Genomic DNA, 20,950 nt, shown 5'->3' on the forward strand with positions numbered 1-20,950 from the left:
GAAGACACTCATCACTCTGTTGTGGTTAATGCCATGACTCTGTTTGAAGCCAACATGGAGGTAACGCTGGTGGTCATCAGTGGATTTATGTTCATTTGCCCTCCTCTCACCCATCTGTCCTTTTGTTTCTCAGGTTGGAGACTATTTCAACGCCTATCCCAGCGATGTTTTGAATATATTTGATAAAGTGTTACAGAGGAAAGCCATGGAGCTAACAGATGTTGAGCATGGAGGCCTACAGAGACCCAAAGAGCAGACCATGAAGACTTTTCACACTCGCATCACAGGTCAGACATCCATCTACCTCCATCCTTGGTGTAGGCTCTCTGTTGGGTGTCTCCCAGCAGGTTCCGTCTCGTCTTTTAACTTGAATAAATCCAGCTTGTTATGAAGCCTTCGGGCAGGTTGAACTGATAGATTGTTTGACAGAATAACAGCAGCAGCCGTACCGACAGAGAGACAACTGACAGCAGCTCTGTGTGCGGTTCTGATGCGGTTAGCTAGCTGACTGGAGATTCAAACTGAAGGAACATCAGTGTGTTCATATCTGCGTTCTTATTCATGTTACCTCGGCTGATGCTGATGATGAAAAAGAAGCTAAATATTGACCCCTAATTTAGGGGGTGAGGGTGGTCTCCGCGCCTTCACAGACTTCCTTTTAGCTTGAACATAACTGTATTTTATGCCGATTGAAGCTACGCTCCTTAAGGGTTTTCAGGATTCGCTCCACCAGACAGCCCACTGTCCATCACAGTCCTAGGTGGGCTGTCTGGTGACCTGAGCTTCAGATCTAAAGGCCAGAAGCTCCCAGATCTCTGCATCGCTCCAGTTTACCGTCTCAGCTGATTCTGTTTACAAGAGTAAAACTGACTGCCCGCGTTTACTTTCATTTCCATGATTCATGTTCATCCTGCAGATTTCATACTAAAGCTTGTTGAGTATGTGTTCAGTTTAATAACTGAGTAGGACTCTGAACTGAAATAGAATTGAATAGTGAGGTATGTATGACGGCACACCCCTAATAATCAACATTACAATAATAGACATTACTAATCCATAAGAAGTGAATATTGCCTTGCTCCGCTGGCTAAGGGTGCTAATCAACACAGCGTCTGATACTGTGTAATCACCATGTCACCGTCAGCTGCAGCTACATTTCCGTTGGTTATTGACTTGATTGTGTCCAGGTTTACCCGTTTGTCCAGAGCTGACCAGACACACCATCCCTAGGTCCAGAGACGTGGGACACTTTCTGTCTGTGACCGGGACCGTCATACGCACCAGCGTTGCCAAGGTAACCACAAACGAAGAGCATGCATCCCAGAAGTTGTCTGAATAGAAAGGTATGAGCTGGCATTGCTGATAAGTTTGTCTTGAAAGCAACCTGTGTTAAAAGTGTTGCTGAGCTTTTATTTTAAGACTAAGCTGCTGGAGGACCGAAACAGAAACCAGGCCTTGGTACCAGTAGGTCCATCTACGACAATAATCAGGGTAACACTGGGAGCCTTTGTCCCAGTTTACATGTCCGTTACTAAAAATCTCTATTACTGAATGTTAGCCTATAGCAACACAAATACAGCGTTTGTACGGGTGCTTGAAATCCTTGAAAAGGCTTGAATTTCAGTAAGGTGCTTTCCTTAAATGCTTGATAATCTAACTGCGCAGTTTTGCATTTAAGATCAACCAAGATAGTTTGATGGAAAAACTCAATTAGATATTTTTGTTAATTTGAAAAACTAGAGAGTGATCTTTTAGCCCGCCATCCAGCCGATTTGAGTTGTTTCTCCGATTAAACACACCTGGTTTGAATCTGCTGGTGATTAACAGGCTGCTGTAGAGCCTGATGAGCTGCTGAACAGGTGACTCATCCAGCAATCAGGTGTGTTGGAGCAGGTAAACAACTAAAACCTGCTGGATAGCGACCCTCAAGGACCTGCTACAAAGCAGACCTACTTAAAGCCGTTTCCTGCTCCGCCGCCCTGCTGGATGAAAGCGGATTTACAACTGTCGTAAACAACCGTGCAGCAGCCTGCTGTAGCTAGCAGCGAGCTAACACTAACATGAACTAGGGCTGGGTAATAAAAAGAAAATTTATCGGTATCAAAATTTCTGACGCTAACCGATGAGGTTGTGAGTCTTACAACAACTCTAGATTCAAGTTTATTCCAATTCTCTGGGTGATGATTCAATTCTCTTAGTGACAGAGTGTCAACTACAGTGTGTAACTGTTGTGTGGTCTAAGGAAGCGAGAAAAAAGAGAATACAACATGTGAACCAACTTAAATAAACAGCTTTTCTAACACCCAGTAGCAAGTATTCACATCAACCACTAACATTTATCACTGAACACGAAGGCTAAAAGGCACCTGTCAGTCTTAACCCCCTTATAGGGCCAACGTGTATATTTAGTAGGGATGAGCCGGATACTCGTTTCAGAAGAGTATCCGGTACGGATAACGCATTTTTGACGAATGCGAGCATGAAACGAGTAAAACGAGTCAATATCTGTAATCGTGCTGAAGGAAAATCCTCATTGGGTAATGGACTGTCTTCACGCTCTGTGATTGGCCAGTCACATAGAGCGCCCGCCCCTCCCTACACATAAAACTCTCTAGCCGGCCGGGAGCGCAGTCCGTCCTGTTCATCCACGCACACACACACAGGCAGTAACGGATCTCGCTGTGATTGCTTCACTGTTTCTCACGTTTCTTCAGTTTTCCCTAGGTTTTCTTCAGCTCGCCTCTTTTTCGGATGAATATTTAAAATTACTTTTTTTGTAACTGACATGGTGCATTTGACAAGACAGAGCTGACGTGCTGTTGTCACTACCTCCGCTCCGGTCGGGTTTTTTATTGTTTTGAACTCTCCCTCTCTATCTCTCTCTCTCACTCACACACACACACACACACACACACACACACACACACACACACACACACACACACACACACACACACACATTAATCAACATTGTTTTGTTTAACTTTGTGTGGGAAAATGCCAAGAACGTTAAGAAAAAAATCAGTTTAATCAAATTAAAATCAATCAATCAATCAACTTTATTGTCACTTCAGCCATATACGGTTTGTATACAGTGAGGCGAAACAGCGTTCCTCCAGGACCAAGGTGCTACATGCATTATAAATTTACAACATGAAAAAATATAAGAAAAATAAACTATCTAATTAAGGACAGAACATGAGTGTGTTCGCGTGTTTGTGTGCGTGCGTGTGTGTGTGTGAGTGTGTGTGCATGCATGCGTTTATCAGTCCAGTCCCTTTTCGTTGAGGAGACGAATGGCCTGTGGGAAGAAGCTGTTGCACAGTCTGGATGTGAGTGCTCGAATGCTTCGGTACCTTCTTCCAGATGGCAGGAGTGTGAAGAGTGTGTGAGAGGGGTGTGACCAGTCAGCCACAATGCTGGTGGCTTTGCGGATGCAGCGTGTGGTGTAGATGTCCTTGATTGAGGGGAGAGAGACTCCTATGATCTTCTCTGCTGTTTTCACTATCCGCTGTAGGGTTTTGCGGTCAGAGATTGCACAGTTCCCAAACCAGGCAGTGATACAGCAGCTCAGGATGCTCTCAATAGTTCCTCTGTAGAAGGTGGTTAGCATCGTTGGTGGAAGCTGGGCCTTTCTCAGTCTTCTCAGAAAGAAGAGATGCTGTTGGGATTTCTTGTACAGGAAGCTGGTGTTGAGGGACCAGGTGAGGTCTTTGTCCAGGTGAACTCCCAGGAATTTGATGTTGTTGACGATCTCCACAGAGGAGCCGTTGATGCTCAGTGGTGAGTGGTCACTCCGTATCCTCCTGAAGTCAACAACCATCTCTTTTGTCTTGTCAACATTCAGAGACAGGTTGTTGACCTTACACCAGTTTGTTAACCTCTGCACTTCATCTCTGTATGCTGACTCGTCGTTCTTGCTGATGAGACCCACCAAGGTTGTGTCATCAGCGAACTTAATGATGTAATTTGAACTGTGTGTTGCTACACAGTCATGAGTCAGCAGTGTGAACAGCAGAGGACTGAGCACACAGCCTTGTGGGGCCCCCGTGCTTAGTGTGGTGGTGCTGGAGGTGCAGTTCCCAATCCGTACTGACTGAGGCCTTCCAGTCAGAAAGTCCAGGATCCAGTTGCAGAGGGAGGTGTTCAGGCCCAACATGCTCAGTTTTCCGATCAGTTGCTGGGGGATGATCATGTTGAATGCTGAGCTGAAATCTATGTACAGCATTCGAACATGTGTGTCCTTCTTGTCCAGGTGTGTGAGGGCAAGATGGAGTGCAGTGGAAATGGCGTCATCTGTTGAGCGGTTATGGCGGTATGCAAATTGCAGTGGGTCCAGTGAGGGGGGCAACAGGGTCTTGATGTGTGTCATGACTAGCCGCTCGAAGCACTTCATGATGGTGGGTGTAAGTGCAACAGGACGGTAGTCGTTGAGACAGGACACAGAAGATTTCTTGGGCACTGGGACGATGGTGGCGGCCTTAAAGCACGTGGGAACAACGGCACTGCTCAGAGAGATGTTGAAGATGTCGGTGAGAACATCCGCCAGCTGTTCACCACATTCCTTTAGCACTCTGCCCGGGATGTTGTCTGGACCAGCAGCTTTACGTGGATTGACTCTGCGTAGAGTTTTCCTCACCTCTGCTGTAGTGAGACACAACACCTGATCGTCCGGAGGAGGGATTGACTTCCTTGCTGCCACGTCGTTCTGCCTGTCGAACCGAGCGTAGAAGTTGTTCAGCGCATCAGGGAGGGAGCCGTCACCATCACAGGCAGGTGTTGTCGTCCTGTAGTTGGTGATGGCTTGTAGGCCCTGCCACATTCGCCGTGTGTCGCCGCTGTCCATGAAGTGCTTGTGGATCCTCTGGGCGTGTGCGCGCTTTGCCTCTCTAATGGCCCGAGATAGTTCATTTCTAGCTCTGCTAAGCGCCACCTTATCTCCCGCTTTGAAGGCAGAGTCTCTGGTTCTCAAAAGTGTGCGCACTTCAGCAGTAATCCACGGTTTCTGGTTGGGTCGTGAGATGATGGTCTTGGAGACAGTGACGTCATCGATGCATTTGCTGATGTAGCTCGACACCGATGACGTGTACTCCTCCAAGTCAGTAGAGTCGCCGTAAGTTGCAGCCTCCCTAAACATGTTCCAGTCAGTGCACTCAAAACAGTCTTGAAGAGCAGAGGTGGCTCCTGCCGGCCAGGTTTTCGCCTGCCTCAGAACCGGTTTTGCTCGCTTGACGAGTGGTCTGTATGCTGGAATTAGCATGACAGAGATGTGGTCTGAGTAGCCAAGGTGGGGGCGGGGCTCTGCCCGATATGCGCCGGGGATGTTTGTGTAAACCAAATCCAGCGTGTTTACCCCTCTCGTTGCAAAGTCCACATACTGATGGAATCTAGGAAGCACTGATTTGAGATTTGCATGGTTGAAATCTCCAGCAACAATGAACAGTCCATCTGGGTGTGTGTTTTGCAGTTCGCTGATGTTTGTGTACAGTTCTCCTAACGCTTCCTTAGTATTAGCGCCAGGTGGAATGTACACTCCGATAATGAAAACAGTGGTGAATTCCCGTGGTAAATAAAATGGTCTGCATCTGACAGTCACAAACTCCACCAGCGGTGAGCAATAGCGAGAAGCTAGCAGAGCGTTCTTGCACCATTTCTCGTTGACGTAAACACACAGGCCGCCACCGCGAGTCTTGCCGCACAGAGCTACGTTTCTGTCGACTCGAAACGAGGCCATCCCGTCCAGCTGAATAGCGGCGTCCGGTACTCTGTCGCTGAGCCATGTCTCCGTGAAAATATAGACACAGCAGTCTCTGGCCTCACGCTGCGTAGCCTGCTGGAGTCGGATGTAGTCCAGTTTATTATCCAGGGAGCAGACGTTGGACAAGATGATGGACGGGAGAGCCGGCCGGCTAGGGTTTGTTTTTAGCCTGTGACAGATTCCCGCCCGCTTGCCGCGCTTACGCTTCCTCGCGCATCGCTTCCGATGTCCCCTCCTCCGGACGCCAGCATCAGGCAGCGATGAGGCATCGAGGCCTGGTGCGCGGAGGCCTGGAGGCCTGGTGCCCGGAGGCCTGGTGCCCGGAGGCCTGGTGCCCGGAGCAAGCCGAGTTCTCGTAGCGTTTCCCGCAGCTCCTCTTGGATATCGTTGTCCGGGTTTTGAAGGTAGCAAAGTGTCTGGCTGCTGTATGTACAGGCACCAGTTCCGACGATATCCATAGTAAAAAATAAGAAAAATAAGATAAGATAAAAAACCATGATACACAAAAACGTAGGCACCATTTGGCTCCGGAGTGGCCGCTGCGTGCTACTGCCGCGCCGCCATCTCTGTGTAAAAAATATAAAGTTGTGTCTGGTTCTAGCATTTCATATTTCCTAGTTCCTACTGCATGAGTTCAGATGTATTAATCCATGCACTCAAATATTAATGTTCTGATTTTATTGAAAAACTTGTTCTGTAATAGTTCCTTTACTATTGTGATCAAAAATATTTAATCTTAATTCTGAGGCTGCTCTGTAAATAGTTTTCAAATAAACAATAACACGTAGCAACTTCTGATCAGTCCATATCAATTTCAGACTTAAAATAATACATTGATGTAAACCACGCCCACTCCCGGTTAAACCACGCCCACTTCCGGGTTATGCCACGCCCATTCCGAGTACAGATACAGATAATTTAGTTGGTTGAACAGATACAGATACAGATAGTGGTGTACTCGCTCATCCCTAATATTTAGACACTTCGACTCACATCATAAATGATGTTGGTGTGCCTTTTCATGAACTCTTAGAATTATGATATTTCACCCAACCAATCATCAGAGATCAAGCTAGTCACAGTTTGCGCCATGGCGCCATTCCACCAATCAGTGCGGGGCTATACCGCGCCAAGTATTGGTGTGTCTGCAGAACCAGACAACTCGTCCGTCTCCTCTTGTGTTTACCGTCAGATCTGTGAAACTAACAATGCCAGTTTTATCAAACTCTCATCACCAGGTTGATTAGTGGTCCTAAATAAGTATATGTGTGTTGTAAATGTTAATGTTGAAAATGGTGGAGTCTTAGCATGAAAATTAAATCTGCCATATTTAAACATACACCCTGAACAAGTAAGAGAAATTATACATATTTTTAGGTAAATATGTTGTTTGTAGACGTAATATTAATATTCATGGTAACGATAATAATAACAATTATGATATAGAATATATTTTGCTGTTTTAAACTTAGATTTCTCTGGGAAATGGAGGACAGGCATTGTCAACCAATCTCTCCATCAGTGATGATGATGAACAGGAGGAAGACGACATTGAGGCATATCCTCAAATATAAAATATTCTAAAATGATATAATGAACTATATTTAATAAGAAATACTATCTATTGTTCAAAAACTTTACAAAGAATCTACAGTGATCTGTTTTTATAAAAATATACAGTATTGTTTAATCATAGTTGTTTAATAATCTGTTCTTTTTGAACAGTTATATAATGTTCTAAAATTAGTATGATTAATCTAAAGTGTCTTGTAATTATCCATCCAACCATCTACCCATCCATCCATCCATCCATCCATCCATTTATATATCCATCCATCCATCCAGTCATTTATATATCCATCCATCCATCCATCCATTTATATATCCATCCATCCATCCATCCATCCATCCATTTATATATCCATCCATCCATCCAGTCATTTATATATCCATCCATCCACCCATCCATCCATCCATTTATATATCCATCCATTTATATATCCATCCATCCATCCAGTCATTTATATATCCATCCATCCATCCATCCCTCCGTCCGTCCATCCATCCATCCATCCAGTCATTTATATATCCATCCATCCATCCAGTCATTTATATATCCATCCATCCATCCAGTCATTTATATATCCATTCATCCATCCAGTCATTTATATATCCATCCATCCCTCCGTCCGTCCATCCATCCATCCAGTCATTTATATATCCAACCATCCACCCATCCATCCATCCATTTATATATCCATCCATCCATCCATCCAGTCATTTATATATCCATCCATCCATCCATCCATCCAGTCATTTATATATCCATCCATCCATCCATCCATCCAGTCATTTATATATCCATCCATCCGTCCGTCCATCCATTTTTAGCCGCTTATCTGAAGTCGGGTCGCGGGGGCAACAGCCTGAGTCAAGACGCCCAGACTTCCCTCTCCCCAGCTACTTGGGCTTGCTCTTCCGGAAGAAACCCAAGGCGTTCCCTGGCCAGCCGAGGGACATAGTCCCTCCAGCGTGTCCTGGGTCTTCCCTTGAGTCTCCTTCCAGTTGGACGTGCCCAAAAAAACCTCACCAGGGAGGCGTCCAAGAGGCTTCCTGACCAGATGCCCGAGCCACCTCAACTGACTCCTCTCGACATAGAGAAGCAGCGAATCTACTCCGAGCCCCTCCTGGATGACCAAGCTTCTTGCCTTATCTCTAAGGGAGAGCCCAGCCACCCTGCAGAGGAAACGCAATTTGGCTGTTTGTATCCGCGATCTTGATCTTTTGGTCATTATCCAAAGCTCATGACCATAGGTGAGGGTAGGAACTTAGACCGACCGGTAAATTGAGAGCTTTGCCTTCCAGCTCAGCTCTCTCCTCACCACGACAGATCGGTACAACGCCCGCATCACTGCAGATGCAGCACCAATCCACCTATTGATCTCACGCTCCATCTTTCCCTCACTCGTGAACAAGACCCACAGATACTTAAACTCCTCCACTTGGGGCAGGACCTCATCCCTGACCTGGAGAAGGCATTCTACCCTTTTCCGATTTAAGAACATGGCTCCCAGCCGCTTCACACTTGGCTGTGAACCACTTCAGCGAAAGCTGGAGATCACTGTCAGATGAATCATCTGCAAAAAGCAAAGGTCAGGAGCCTCATTTATAAAGCTGGGTCGGAAAACTGTGTAAGCAACTTTCCTCTCAAACTTTGGGATTTATAAAAAGAAAACGTAGCGGAAAAATGTGCGCAACATTAAGTTGACTAAGGACCTGGCTTACGCACATTTTGGACATGGAGAGCACCTGCAGTGCTGCTGCTGAGATGGATAAAATTATGAATTCCAGCAGCATTATCACTTGTACCGCTTCATGCGCACACAGAACACGCCCCCCCCCCCCCCACACACACACACACACACACACATACTGTCTCTGAAGCAAAAGCACTTCCTTTAATTTTTCCACCTCACCTGCAAGTACAACAATTTCTGCTTCGGTGAAATTGCATTTCCTTGATCCGCGGTCACCATCGTTAATGGTGAAATGCTGCAACAAGCCACGATGCATGAAATCCATAAGGCACTTTGCGTTGACCATTTATGGCAGAAAGTGGGCGTGGTGAGGGCGGGATGTGATCAAAAAACACCTGAGCACATTCCTAGATAGTCTCTTATTTCTAAAGCAGAGATTGCGTGAAGCTGTGCGTACTCCATGTTTGATGGATCACAAACCTACTTGGCGTAAGTACATTGTTTTGCTGAGTTTAAGTACGGTTTTAGTAAGGATTCAATGCAATGTTTTATAAATGAGACCCCTGATCCTTAAGCCATGAAAACAGACCCCTTCAACACCTTGGCTACACCTAGGAATCCTGTCCATAAAATTTGTGAGCAGATTTGGTGATAAAGGGCAGCCTTAGCGGAGTCCAACTCCCACTGGAAACAAGCAATGCCAGCAATGAGGACCAAGCTCTGACACAAGTCATACATGGACCTAACAGCTCTTATCAAAGGGCCTGGTACCCCATACTCCCGGAATACCCCCTCAGGTCCCCCCGGAGGATGCGGTCGAACGCCTTCTCCAAATCCACAAACACATATAGATTGGTTGAGCAAATTCCCATGCACCCTCCAAGATTCCCCTAACGGTATAGAGCTGGTCCAGTGTTCCACGGCCAGGACGAAAACCACATTGTTCCTCCTGAATCCAAGGTTCGACAATCCGATGGACCGTCCTCTCCAAAACCTCTCTGTAGTTGGAACACACTCTGCAGTCCCTCTTTTTAAATAAGGGGACCACCAACCCCAGTGTGCCAAGCCAGTCGAACTGTCCCCGATGTCCACGTGCCCAACAACATCCAGAGCCTTAAGGAAGTCCGGGCAGATCTCATTCACCCCCGGGGCCTTGCCACTGAGGAGTTCTTTGACCACCTCAGTGACCTCGGCCCCAGAGATTGGAGAGTCCAACTCAAAGACCCCAGACTCTGCTTCCTCACTGGAAGGCGTGCCGGTGGGATTGAGAAGGTCTTCAAAGTATTCCGTCTACCAATCCACAACGTCCCGAGTAGAGGTCAGCAGCAACATCTCTGTTATGGTTCTGTAAACAGTGTTGGTAGCGCACTGCTTTCCCCTCCTGAGATGCCGGATAGTTGACCAGAATCTCCTCGAAGCCATACGGAAGTCTTGCTCCATGGTCTCACCAAACTCCTCTCATGCCCGGGTTTTTGCCACTGCAACCAACCATGCCGCATTCTGCTTGGACTGTTGGTATCCGTCAGCTGCCTCTGGAGTCTCACAAGCCAAAAAGACCAAGATAGGACTCTTTCTTCAGCTTGACAACATCCCTAAACGCCGGTGTCCACCAGCGAGTTTGGGGGTTGCCACCACGACAGGCACCAACAACCCTGTGGCCGCAGCTCCGGTCAGCCGCCTCAACAATAGAAGCACGGAACATGGCCCACTCTGACTCAGTAGGCATGTTTCCATTACCAGAACTCCAGGGTAGTTCCTGGGACAGGGAACTTGACCATGAGATAGGATGTCCCAGTCCTCTCAGCTGTTGTGTCTCCATTCAAATTCGGCCCTTTTAGAACGTGCACAGACATCGGCGTATCATGGCTGCTTTGGCAGTGAGTGATGTCACTGATCAGCCTCCAAAAGCGCCCAAAGTAACATTAATAATATTAAAAGCATTTATTTTATAGAAGTAAATTATAATTTAATCCATTCAGAGGACAAGAGCAGCTCTGAGTTTTGTGAGACAAGCCCCGTTACTTTAGTCTGAAGGGGAATGTCCCCATTTATTTTCCAACAGCTGTGGGGGAATTCCACCAAGTTTTATGGTGTCAGGAGTTAGATTTTAAATGCGATAGGTGCTTCTTCTTTTTTTTTTTTTTGCTTCCTTTCTGCTTCACCAGCTACTCTTCTAATTATACTGCTGCTGGTTGTTTTGGACGTCTGCTGATGTAATTTCCTACTGAGCTACAACCCATTAGCGTGAGTTAACCGGAGGTTTCCGCTCAGCTGTTCCATTAGGCCGTTCGGAGTACCTACTCCAGAGCAGATGCTCAGGAGGTTCCTGAAAACAGCCCAAAAAACGACCGTTCGGATGGCCCGGTCAGGTGGAGACACACGCATCTCGGGACACATGACAGGTCACATGACAAGGTGACTCCATGTAGTACATGTGACAGCCCCATATAGAGGACAACTTATTTTTCTACACATGCATGTGGTTATCGTCCATTTATCGTTATTGGGGTGAAATCTTCAATATACCATGAAATTGATTGTAGGCCATATCGCCTAGCCCTAAGACGAGTAAACTAATGCAAGGTTTGCCCCAGAAAATGAGTTAAGCCTGGCGGATTCGGCCGTCGGGTGGGGTGTGTGTGTGTGTGTGTGTGTGTAGGGGGGGGGGGTCGCGCGCTCCGTCCCGCAGCGCTCCTCCGTGAGAGCAGGGGTGGGGGTGGGGGGGTTGCACATGTTCCACTGCTGTTTCTCACCAGTATCCGCTGATGGAGGGCTCTAGTTTCATTGCGCTGTGTGTGTCAGCAGACACGGTAGAGTCGGGGAGTGGTGCGGGACATGACGCTTAGCCTGGCGGGTGGCCAAGCAAAGCCTGGTAGGCCGCCAGGCTTATAAAGCGCTGGGGGAAACCCTGTAATACTAAAATAAACCAATAGATCCACACCGTTGGACAAAAAATATTATTACTTACAAGTCCAGTGGCAACAAAGCTAGGTCACCATTAGTTTTTGATTTTCGTAGCCCCCTTTAGCTCCCTCAAACTAGCATAGGCCGCTCCAACATTCAGTCTGGTTTTAGCTGTTTGTTCACATCCAAAGACATTCCTCTTACTTTTACTTCTAGGCTCCGGCATGATGCCAACAGAAAAGGCTAACTTTTTTTTCTTCTTCTGCTTCTTAATGAATATCGGTGAACTGAAAATGTTAACTGCTAGTTTCACAGCTAACAGCAGGAAAATAGGTAAAGAGCAATCATAGGGCACCTACCCGCTCCACAAAACTATCTAGTGTGGTTTTGGTCAGCAGAGGACTGCAGCGTGGTGTCAAATATGAAACTGATCAAGTTTCTAACTCAACAGTCACTGAGATCAATGACGAAGCTCTAGCTTAAAGTTTAAAACCTATCTAGTGTTACTTTAAACATAAAGCTGGTCTGCTAGTCACATCTGTGAGAGCCCTGCTTTGGGACTGGGATCCAATGGGCCCGTCTGATAAAATTAGTAATAAAATCAAGACGGGAGTAGAGCAGGATGCTACATTTTCCTAATATAAAGTCCTGGTGCTGCACACAGACAGCTGCTGTGATCCGCTCTGAAAAGCATTGATCACTATTTGCAGATCACGTTTATTTTTCACGGAGATCGGCCGCGGATTCCTCTTGCGGTCGGCATTCTAGGAATCGAAACTAGGAATCGAAAAAAATTTTTTGAAACGATCCTGGGAAAAACAAACAGTTGGTCCCGGTTCCAGTCGATGCTCGATGTCCAACCCTAGTCAGAAGGTTCAGTCCAGGTGTCTCCACCTCCTCTGTTGTAGAGACAGAATGTGTCTTTTTGTCTTCTTTTCAGTTTTTCTTTATTCCCAGGTTCTGGAGTATGAGCGGGACTACATGTGCACAAAGTGTAAACACGTGTTTAAGGTACAGGCTGATTTTGACCAGTTCTACACGTCTGTCCCTCCGGCGGGCTGTCCTAACTCAGCTGAGTGTAACTCTTTCAAATTCACCTGTCTCTCTGGAGAAACGGAGCCGGCTGCCTGCCGGGACTACCAGGAGATCAAGATCCAAGAGCAAGTACGCCAGAACCCGTCTTTCATTGTTGTTCGGTGCTGTTATGTAGTCCCGTTAAACACAGGAACTGTCGCATTTGGCCCCAGGTGCAGAGGCTGTCGGTGGGAAGTATCCCTCGTTCTCTGGTGGTGGTCCTGGAGGACGACCTGGTTGACTTGTGTAAATCTGGTGAGATTAACCCTAATCCTAACCCTACAGGTCACTGTTGCAACAGGAACACTGAAACAGAGTGAGCTGTCGGTCAAATCACACGTTATTGTGCTTAGTCACAAATAATTACAGGTCATTCATGTACCGTAACGTGATTCTTCATGTTTCTGGTGTGCAGACAAACCCACTTCCTGTATGTCCGTGGGTGTTATTGTAACATCCCTCTGTAGTTTTTAACTTCCAACAGACTTTAGTAAGTAAATAAAAACACAGTAAAGCTGGACAAATCATGCTGCTGAGTTAAAAGCCAAATCATAAAAATAGGTTTTCAAAAAAGATTTAAGAAGAAGAAGAAAATATCGTTTCTATAGCGCCTCTCAAGATAAAAATCACGAGGCGCTTCACAAAAACAAAACGTAAAAATATAAAAACGAATTTAGAAAATGGTTAAAAATATATTTAAAATGAGCAAAAATAGACAAATGTGATTTAAAAAAATATGTTAAGAAAGAGAGAGAGTGAACAGATAAGAGGGAAATCAGTGGATCCCGAGGAAGGCGGAACACCATACCACCTTTATCTATATAGCACTTTAAACACACAGCCATACGGCTGACCAAAGTGCTGAACAGTTACACAATAATAGAGATAAAAACATAAAACAGTACTATCAAATACAGCCAACAATAAAAAAAGACAAGCCGATAAAAAAGTCCCAATAAAACCTTACAATGGATGATAAAATAAGAGTAGTAAAAACCAAACTAACAGTGTGTCTTTAGTCTAGACTTAAAATCTGCCAAGGTGGATGCCAGTCGAACTGTGACTGGAAGTTCGTTCCACGGTTTAGGACCCGCGACAGAGAAAGCTCTTTGTCCGCATGATTTGTAACACGCTTTCGGGACCTCGAGGAGCAACAGGCTGGAGGACCTGAGTGTGCGACCAGGAGTATAAATTGAAAGAAGGCCAGATAAGTACACGGGGGCAATAGGGAATAGGTGGGGAGAGCAGAATAAAGAGAGAGAGGTGAAGAAGGTCATACAAAAGCCAGCTTGAACAAGTGAGTCTTCAGCTGCTTTTTAAAGGAGACCACTGAGTCCACTGATCTCAGGCTCAGGGGGAGAGAGGTCCAGAGTCTGGGGGCCACAGCAGCAGATGATCTGTCACCTTTGACCTTTAGCCTGGTGCTGCACAACCAGTAGGCTTTGATCACTGGACCTCAGGGACCTGCTGGGGGTGTAGGGACTAAGAAGATCACCAATGTAAGATGGTGCTTGTCCATGTAAGGCCCTATAGACCAGAACCAGGATCTTGAAATGAACCCTGAAGTTGACTGGCAGCCAGTGAAGCTGGAGGAGAAGCGGGGTGATGTGGGTGTGTTTGGAGGACTTGGTCAGAAGCCGAGCACAGGCGTTCTGAACCACCTGTAGACGGTTCAGGGAGGTTCTGCTCAGACACGTGAAAAGAGAGTTACAGTAGTCTAAGCGTGAGGAGATGAAGGTGTGGAGAACTGTCTCAAGTTCAGAGCGGGACAGAATGGGACTCAGCTTAGCAACGTTCCTGAGATGGGAGAAGGAAGAGCCAACAAGAGAACTGACATGAGAATCCAGGGTGAGAGCTGGGTCAAAGGTCACGCCAAGATTCCTGACAGAAGGTTTGGTGTGGGAAGCAAGCTGACCAAGAGAGTCTCTGACTTTGGGAACCAGCTTGTCTGGGGCACAGATGAGGATCTCAGTCTTATCTTCATTCAGCTGAAGAAAGCTCCCACCATCCAGGTGTTGATAGAGTCTAAGCAGGTGTGTCTTGGGAGAAGCGCAGAGCACATTGACTCCTACAGGTTGATGACCTCGCCAGGCTGAAGTCCACCAAAGGCGGGGGGGGGGTCGGGTTTTCACAGCATCTGTCTGCATTCCTTCGTGGGGGTTTGTTGCTAGCAGCTCAAGGCTACCAGAGCGTCACATTCAGATAGCAAGAATTGGTTTGGGTCAGGCTGAGATAATTTTCCTCTCTGCCTTCAGTCTTTAAACTGATCATTCCAGTCCTTCAGTGAAGCCAATTTTGGGTTTTTAAACCTGTCCATACCGTCCGGTGACTCTCTCTGAGATGACATCCATTTTACGCACTAATACCGGTATCGCAGCTAGAATATTGTCCAGCTTACAATTCACCTCGAGTAACGTCCCAGTCTGAGAAGTCTCCACACCAGCTGTGCTTTCCGTGGGTGCGGGTCGCCCTCCAATCGCTCCCGTCTTCCCAAATTTCCAGAAAACCAGATATCCTCCCACTCCAATAAGGAGAAATCCAGTGATCATCAGACCGAATATCCACACGCCTTCGATATCTTCAAGGACAGCTGGGAGACGCATATGATCTTCCACTCCTTCCAGGAATCCAGCATGTATCCCACCGGGTGTGTCCCCTGTAGACATGTGGGAGCCCCCTGCTCCGTTCTCATTGTTGAAAAAATCTTATCGATCGCATTGAATGACCAGTTTATCAAATACGTGGTTAAAAATAGAGTTTTTCAGAAGAAATGCAGAGAAGCGCTCTGTGGGCAGACAGGACAAAGAGCCTTGGGAAAAAAAGATAAGGGAGCAAAAAGAGAAGCGCCTGTTCTCTGCGAGTGCCAGGAAGCAAAGTGACCAGAGGTTGTAGAGCTACATGGAAGATGGTCTCTGAAAACAACAGCTAGGCCTCCACCACGACCAGAACCCCGGGGCTGGCTAAGAAAAGAATAACCACTCGGGCAGAGTTCAATCAGAGCAGAATAATCAGATGTTTGCTGCCAAACTTCAGTCAGAAACAGAAAATCCAGGTTTTTAGAGAGAATTAGATCATTGAGCAGGAAGGACTTATTGTTAACAGAGCGGGTATTTAATAGGGCCATGCTGAGTGAGGTGGAGGAACCAGAAACTACACAAACAGCTGGAGTTAGTGGACGTAAATTAGCAGGGTTAGATCCACGGTGTTTATAAAAACCACTTATGGAGGGAACAGGAGGAGAAACCACTGAGGAATGAGGATAAACCAACCTTAAAAAATTTGGACGGATGAACCGCGCTGCAACACGGCCTGGCGGGAATGTGGAAGTGGCGCTCAGGTCACCAAACAAAGGACAAGAAGCTAGAAGATCACGCCGATGTTTACTAGATAAACCACGCTTTAAGAGAAGTCTTATTCTCACCTGGATTCCTGCTCGTTTACCTCGTTTCCTCCGACGTTTTCCCGGGACCGGACAAACATCGCTGGAGGCGCCCTGGTTGGAATCGTCATTTGGCTCCGGGCCAGCGCGCCACTCAGGTAAACAAACAGGGAGGTACGTCCTCGGTGCATCTTGGGCGATCGTGAAAGAACGGAAGGACAGAAGAGTCTGGCGATCATAGGAGATGGTAGCAGGGACACTACTGAAGAGGATCACAGACAGGAGCGAGGTGGAAAAGAGGAGGTTAGTGGAGAAAAGTTTGAAAATGTGGCCGCTGACTGCGGCTAAGCCAAGCACAGGCGCCATCTTGTTACCGACCGAAGCTCTTAAAACCAGACAGTGAAGAGGCCGACCTAATGCTCTAATGCTGGCATGAATTTCAGGCAGGCAGTCAGTCCATACTGTCACTCCGGTCCCAGTCGGACGGACCGTAGAGGAAGAGGTCTGAAAAAACTGTCACATCAGAACGGAAAAAGCACATATGACCCAGATGTGAAACCAAATAAGCTATCCGGACCAGCCTTACTGAGTCGGCACTAACTCATCAATGCGTTGATGCGATTGTGAGCCAGACAAGCCAACTTCATTTGTAACAGTATAATACTGACCAAAGTGCTTCACAGAATGGACACTGGATTAAAAAACAGAACACACAACGAACGACATAAAAGACGTAAAAACTAAGATAAACGTGTTAAAAGCCAAGCATAAGAAAGGCTTTAACCCTGCAGCCGTCTGCTTTACTTACTGTGATTACTGGCAGGAGACGATGTAACCGTGTACGGGGTGATGAGTCTACGCTGGAAGCCTTTCCATGAAGGCCTTGGCTGTGAGGTGGAGCTGGTCCTCAAAGCCAACAACGTAGAAGTCAACAACCAGCAGGCTGCTGCGTCGCTGTTGGCCAAAGACGTTCAGAGAGACTTTGATGAGTTCTGGGAGGACTACAGACATGATCCTTTAGCCGGTGCGTGTTGCTGACACAGCCTGCTGCGTCGTGACTTACTTTTCATACATCCTTTTCTTCTTTCCACAGGTCGAAACCAGATCCTGATGAGCCTGTGTCCTAAGGTGTTTGGCATGTATGTGGTTAAGCTGGCTGTGGCCATGGTTCTGGCCGGAGGAGTGCAGAGAGTAGATTCGTCCGGAACCAAGATCAGAGGTGTGTTTATCTCATTTTTCTGCCTGGGGTTCATGTGACCATAAAAGGAGTTGAGTTACCCCTCCCCCACTGCTGTGGGTACATAGTGGCTCATCACTGCCTGTGTGTGAGTGAGTGAATGACTGCTGTGGTGTAAAACACCTCAGGGTGTCTAGAAGGATATATGAAGACTGGCCAACTGCATCTAAAACAGTCAGGCATGGCGGTGGTAGTGTGATGGTCTGTGGGGCTCTGCTGCTGCAGGACCACCTGCTGGAACTGATGAAACCATGAATCCTGCTCTCTAGCAGAACATCCTGAAGGAGAATGTCTGACCTTTGACCTTAAACTGTGGAAAACCCTCTGATGTGTCTGACTATAAATGACATCATCATTTAAAAACTAGCTTTATGATTGACTCAGCTGATTCAGCAGCAGCTGGAGGTGACGACGGTTACACTCTACTGCGTTCCCACGACAACCACTGCCCTCCAGCGCACACCGGGAGAGTCTGAGCCGTGAGGCGGCTTCTTTACCATGCTCCTCACTCCACTCGCGACATCAAAAAATCTCTCAAAACTTCAAAGGTTTGTTTATGCAATCCGCCATTTGCCGTTTGAAATCACTGTTTGATGTCATATAGGATGTTGTTCCTCTCCACTGCCAGGATTAAAGCCATGGAAAACACACCGCTGCGCTTTTAGACTGACAGTCGGAGTAAATATCCGTTAGGTCACATGTAAGCTACATCTACATGAAGTAGCATCGCTGCAATATTTTTGTTTTTTTTAATTACTGGGGATTTTACACTGATTTCCTGCCTAGTCTAGGCGTAAATTGACGCGTCCCAGAAGCAGCTCTTGGATAAAATAGAACCCGATCCTATCTTAAGCATCGCGGCGCGGCGTGCCGCTTCAGGGACACGTCTGAACATGGCTGCATCACGACTGGTTTGAACCACCCCCATAGACTATAATCCATTCTATTTGAAGCTGTGCCGTTCCGCGCCGCTGACGCTTCCAGTGTGAAGTAGGCTTCAGCCAGATTGCTTCACAGCATGGAGGTCCTCGGTTTGAATCCACACCAGATTATGCCTACTTACCAGAAACAATGAATATACTACATGCTAATCACTTTATTGTTGTTTTATATTCCCACATGTCTTATGACTCGTCTCTTTTATCTAAATATGTTGTGTGCAGCAGACTGCTGACTCACTGTTGGGTTTGTTGCTGATCTGTGTCACTCACTTGCAGGAGAGTGCCACATGCTGCTGGTTGGTGACCCCGGCACCGGGAAGTCTCAGTTCCTGAAATATGCAGCCAAGATCATTTCCCGCTCTGTTCTCACAGCTGGAATCGGATCAACGAGTGCCGGTGGGTCATGTTTTCGTTAGCTTCTTAAGCTGAAGAACCTTCCCAATAGCTGCCTGTGCTTGCACACTGACTCTGCACATTCTTTGTGAAGGACTGACCGTGGCAGCGGTAAAAGATGGAGGCGAGTGGCACCTGGAGGCGGGAGCTCTGGTTCTGTCAGACGGTGGTTTGTGTTGCATCGATGAGTTCAACAGCATCAAGGAACATGATCGGATCAGTATTCATGAGGCTATGGAGCAACAGTCCATCAGCGTGGCCAAGGCTGGGTATGACGCGCACACACGCACACACACACACTCACGCACACACACACACACACACACACACACACACACACACACACACACACACACTTAGAAAACTGGCTTTATAGTGGAGATCATGCATGTGTCGAAATAGCAAGAGAACTTGGTCTTTAATGTTTGTGGATGATTGTAATTTCAGAGGAAATTCAGCCAGCGGCACTGACTAGTCGCAGCCTGCTTCTGTTCAGCTGCGCAGAGATGATGTCGTTAACAGCTACATGTGTAAACGTCATATAAAAAAGAATGATTATGTGAAAGCAGTCAGGGGCTTTGACTGTTTCTGAGTACGTTTAAATGGTGTTTATAAGACCTACACTCTTCTGTCGCTAAAAGAGGCTAGTTTACTGTAGCTTTACACGTTAGACAGAAAAGCAGATGAGCTAACGTGGGGCTAGGTATCAGTATGTGTTGCTCCTCTCTCTCACCACCAGTGGTAACCCGTCCTGGTCTCTCGCTCTTTTACAGGATGGTCTGTAAGCTGAACACTCGAACCTCCATCTTAGCAGCGACAAACCCTAAGGGCCAGTACGACTCCAGCGAACCTCTCTCTGTGAACGTGGCTCTGGCCAGCCCTCTACTGAGTCGTTTTGACCTGGTTCTGGTTCTGAGGGACACCAGGAACCCAGAGTGGGACCGAATAATTTCATCTTTTATTCTGGAGGACAGAGGTAACACCTTTCTGTTTGGAAATACAATTCTGATCGATTCTATTCAATCATAGAGATGACAGGCCAGTGACTCCGTGTACCAATCCCAAGTCTGGATAAATGTAGAGGGTTGTGTCAGGAAGGACATCTGACAGGAAGCATAAGCCAAGAAAGCTATGGAGAATGGGTGGAGAAAAGCGTCAGGCGTGATGTGTGATAAAAGGGTTTCCGCTGTAGGAGACAGTAGTGAGAGCAGCCCCGGAGACAGAACTGGAGCTTGTAGATTCACGAGGTGGAGGTCTTCTTTGAGAAACACGAGGATGGATTGGACTGGGGCTGAACGATTCTGGAAAGGAATCTAATTGCGATTTAATTCAAGATTATTTTCTTATATTTTAAACTAATCGAAGCCAAACCTGCTAGCCAAAACTCAGTGGAGTTAAAGGCTCTTACGGGTTTCTAGCTTTACTAAAATATCTGTAATTATTTGATTAATGGCAGTTTTTACTTTTTATTAGACTCCAAATGAAATCATTTGGCTCGTTCCTAATTCGTTATTTGTAAGAATGTAATTGGTGATATTAGCATTAGCATCCCTATGGGTTTTTCCATGTATATTAGCATTACGCTAACCACTCGCTGCCAGTCAAATCGCAGCCTTTGCGATTAGAAAATCTCCTTTTGTCACATCGCAATTGAATTACATATGTATGTGTGTCCAGGTAGCACTGTGAGTAAAAAAACCTTAAAACTACTCAGTAGTGATCCCAGCTCTGTTTGGAGGACAGCAGTAGCTCAGGAGGTAGAGCGGGTAGTCCAGTTGCAGGTTCGATCCTGGGTCCCACCAGAGAATGCTGCTGTTGTGTCCTTGGGCAAGACACTTAACCCACCTTGCCTGGTGGTGGTCATTGTATGGCCTCGGTCAGTGTGTAACCCTAACCCCAAGGCAGCTGTGGCTCCTCGTCACCAGGGTGTGAATGGGTGTGGTGTGAGGTGTAGAACCCTAAGAAGGCACTATGCAGACACAGGCCATTAGGTGACCTAAATAATCC

At 46.7% G+C, this 20,950-nt stretch overlaps 1 protein-coding gene across 1 annotated transcript in view; it reads left to right on the plus strand.

Moving 5' to 3' along the window:
- mcm9 (minichromosome maintenance 9 homologous recombination repair factor) overlaps nucleotides 1–20,950 on the plus strand; it is a 33,265-nt gene that overhangs the window by 434 nt on the left and 11,881 nt on the right. The window contains exons 2-11 of the mRNA XM_015975482.3: nucleotides 1–60; nucleotides 134–287; nucleotides 1,188–1,294; nucleotides 12,877–13,083; nucleotides 13,167–13,248; nucleotides 17,196–17,396; nucleotides 17,466–17,591; nucleotides 18,827–18,946; nucleotides 19,038–19,212; nucleotides 19,717–19,919. The exon at nucleotides 1–60 is cut by the window's left edge and continues 97 nt beyond it. Of these exons, the coding sequence (XP_015830968.2) occupies nucleotides 1–60; nucleotides 134–287; nucleotides 1,188–1,294; nucleotides 12,877–13,083; nucleotides 13,167–13,248; nucleotides 17,196–17,396; nucleotides 17,466–17,591; nucleotides 18,827–18,946; nucleotides 19,038–19,212; nucleotides 19,717–19,919 (1,435 nt within the window). The remainder of the gene's footprint in view (nucleotides 61–133; nucleotides 288–1,187; nucleotides 1,295–12,876; nucleotides 13,084–13,166; nucleotides 13,249–17,195; nucleotides 17,397–17,465; nucleotides 17,592–18,826; nucleotides 18,947–19,037; nucleotides 19,213–19,716; nucleotides 19,920–20,950) is intronic.

The sequence above is a fragment of the Nothobranchius furzeri genome, chromosome 3 (genome assembly GCF_043380555.1).
Source record: "Nothobranchius furzeri strain GRZ-AD chromosome 3, NfurGRZ-RIMD1, whole genome shotgun sequence".
NCBI classification, from domain to species: Eukaryota; Metazoa; Chordata; class Actinopteri; order Cyprinodontiformes; family Nothobranchiidae; genus Nothobranchius; species Nothobranchius furzeri.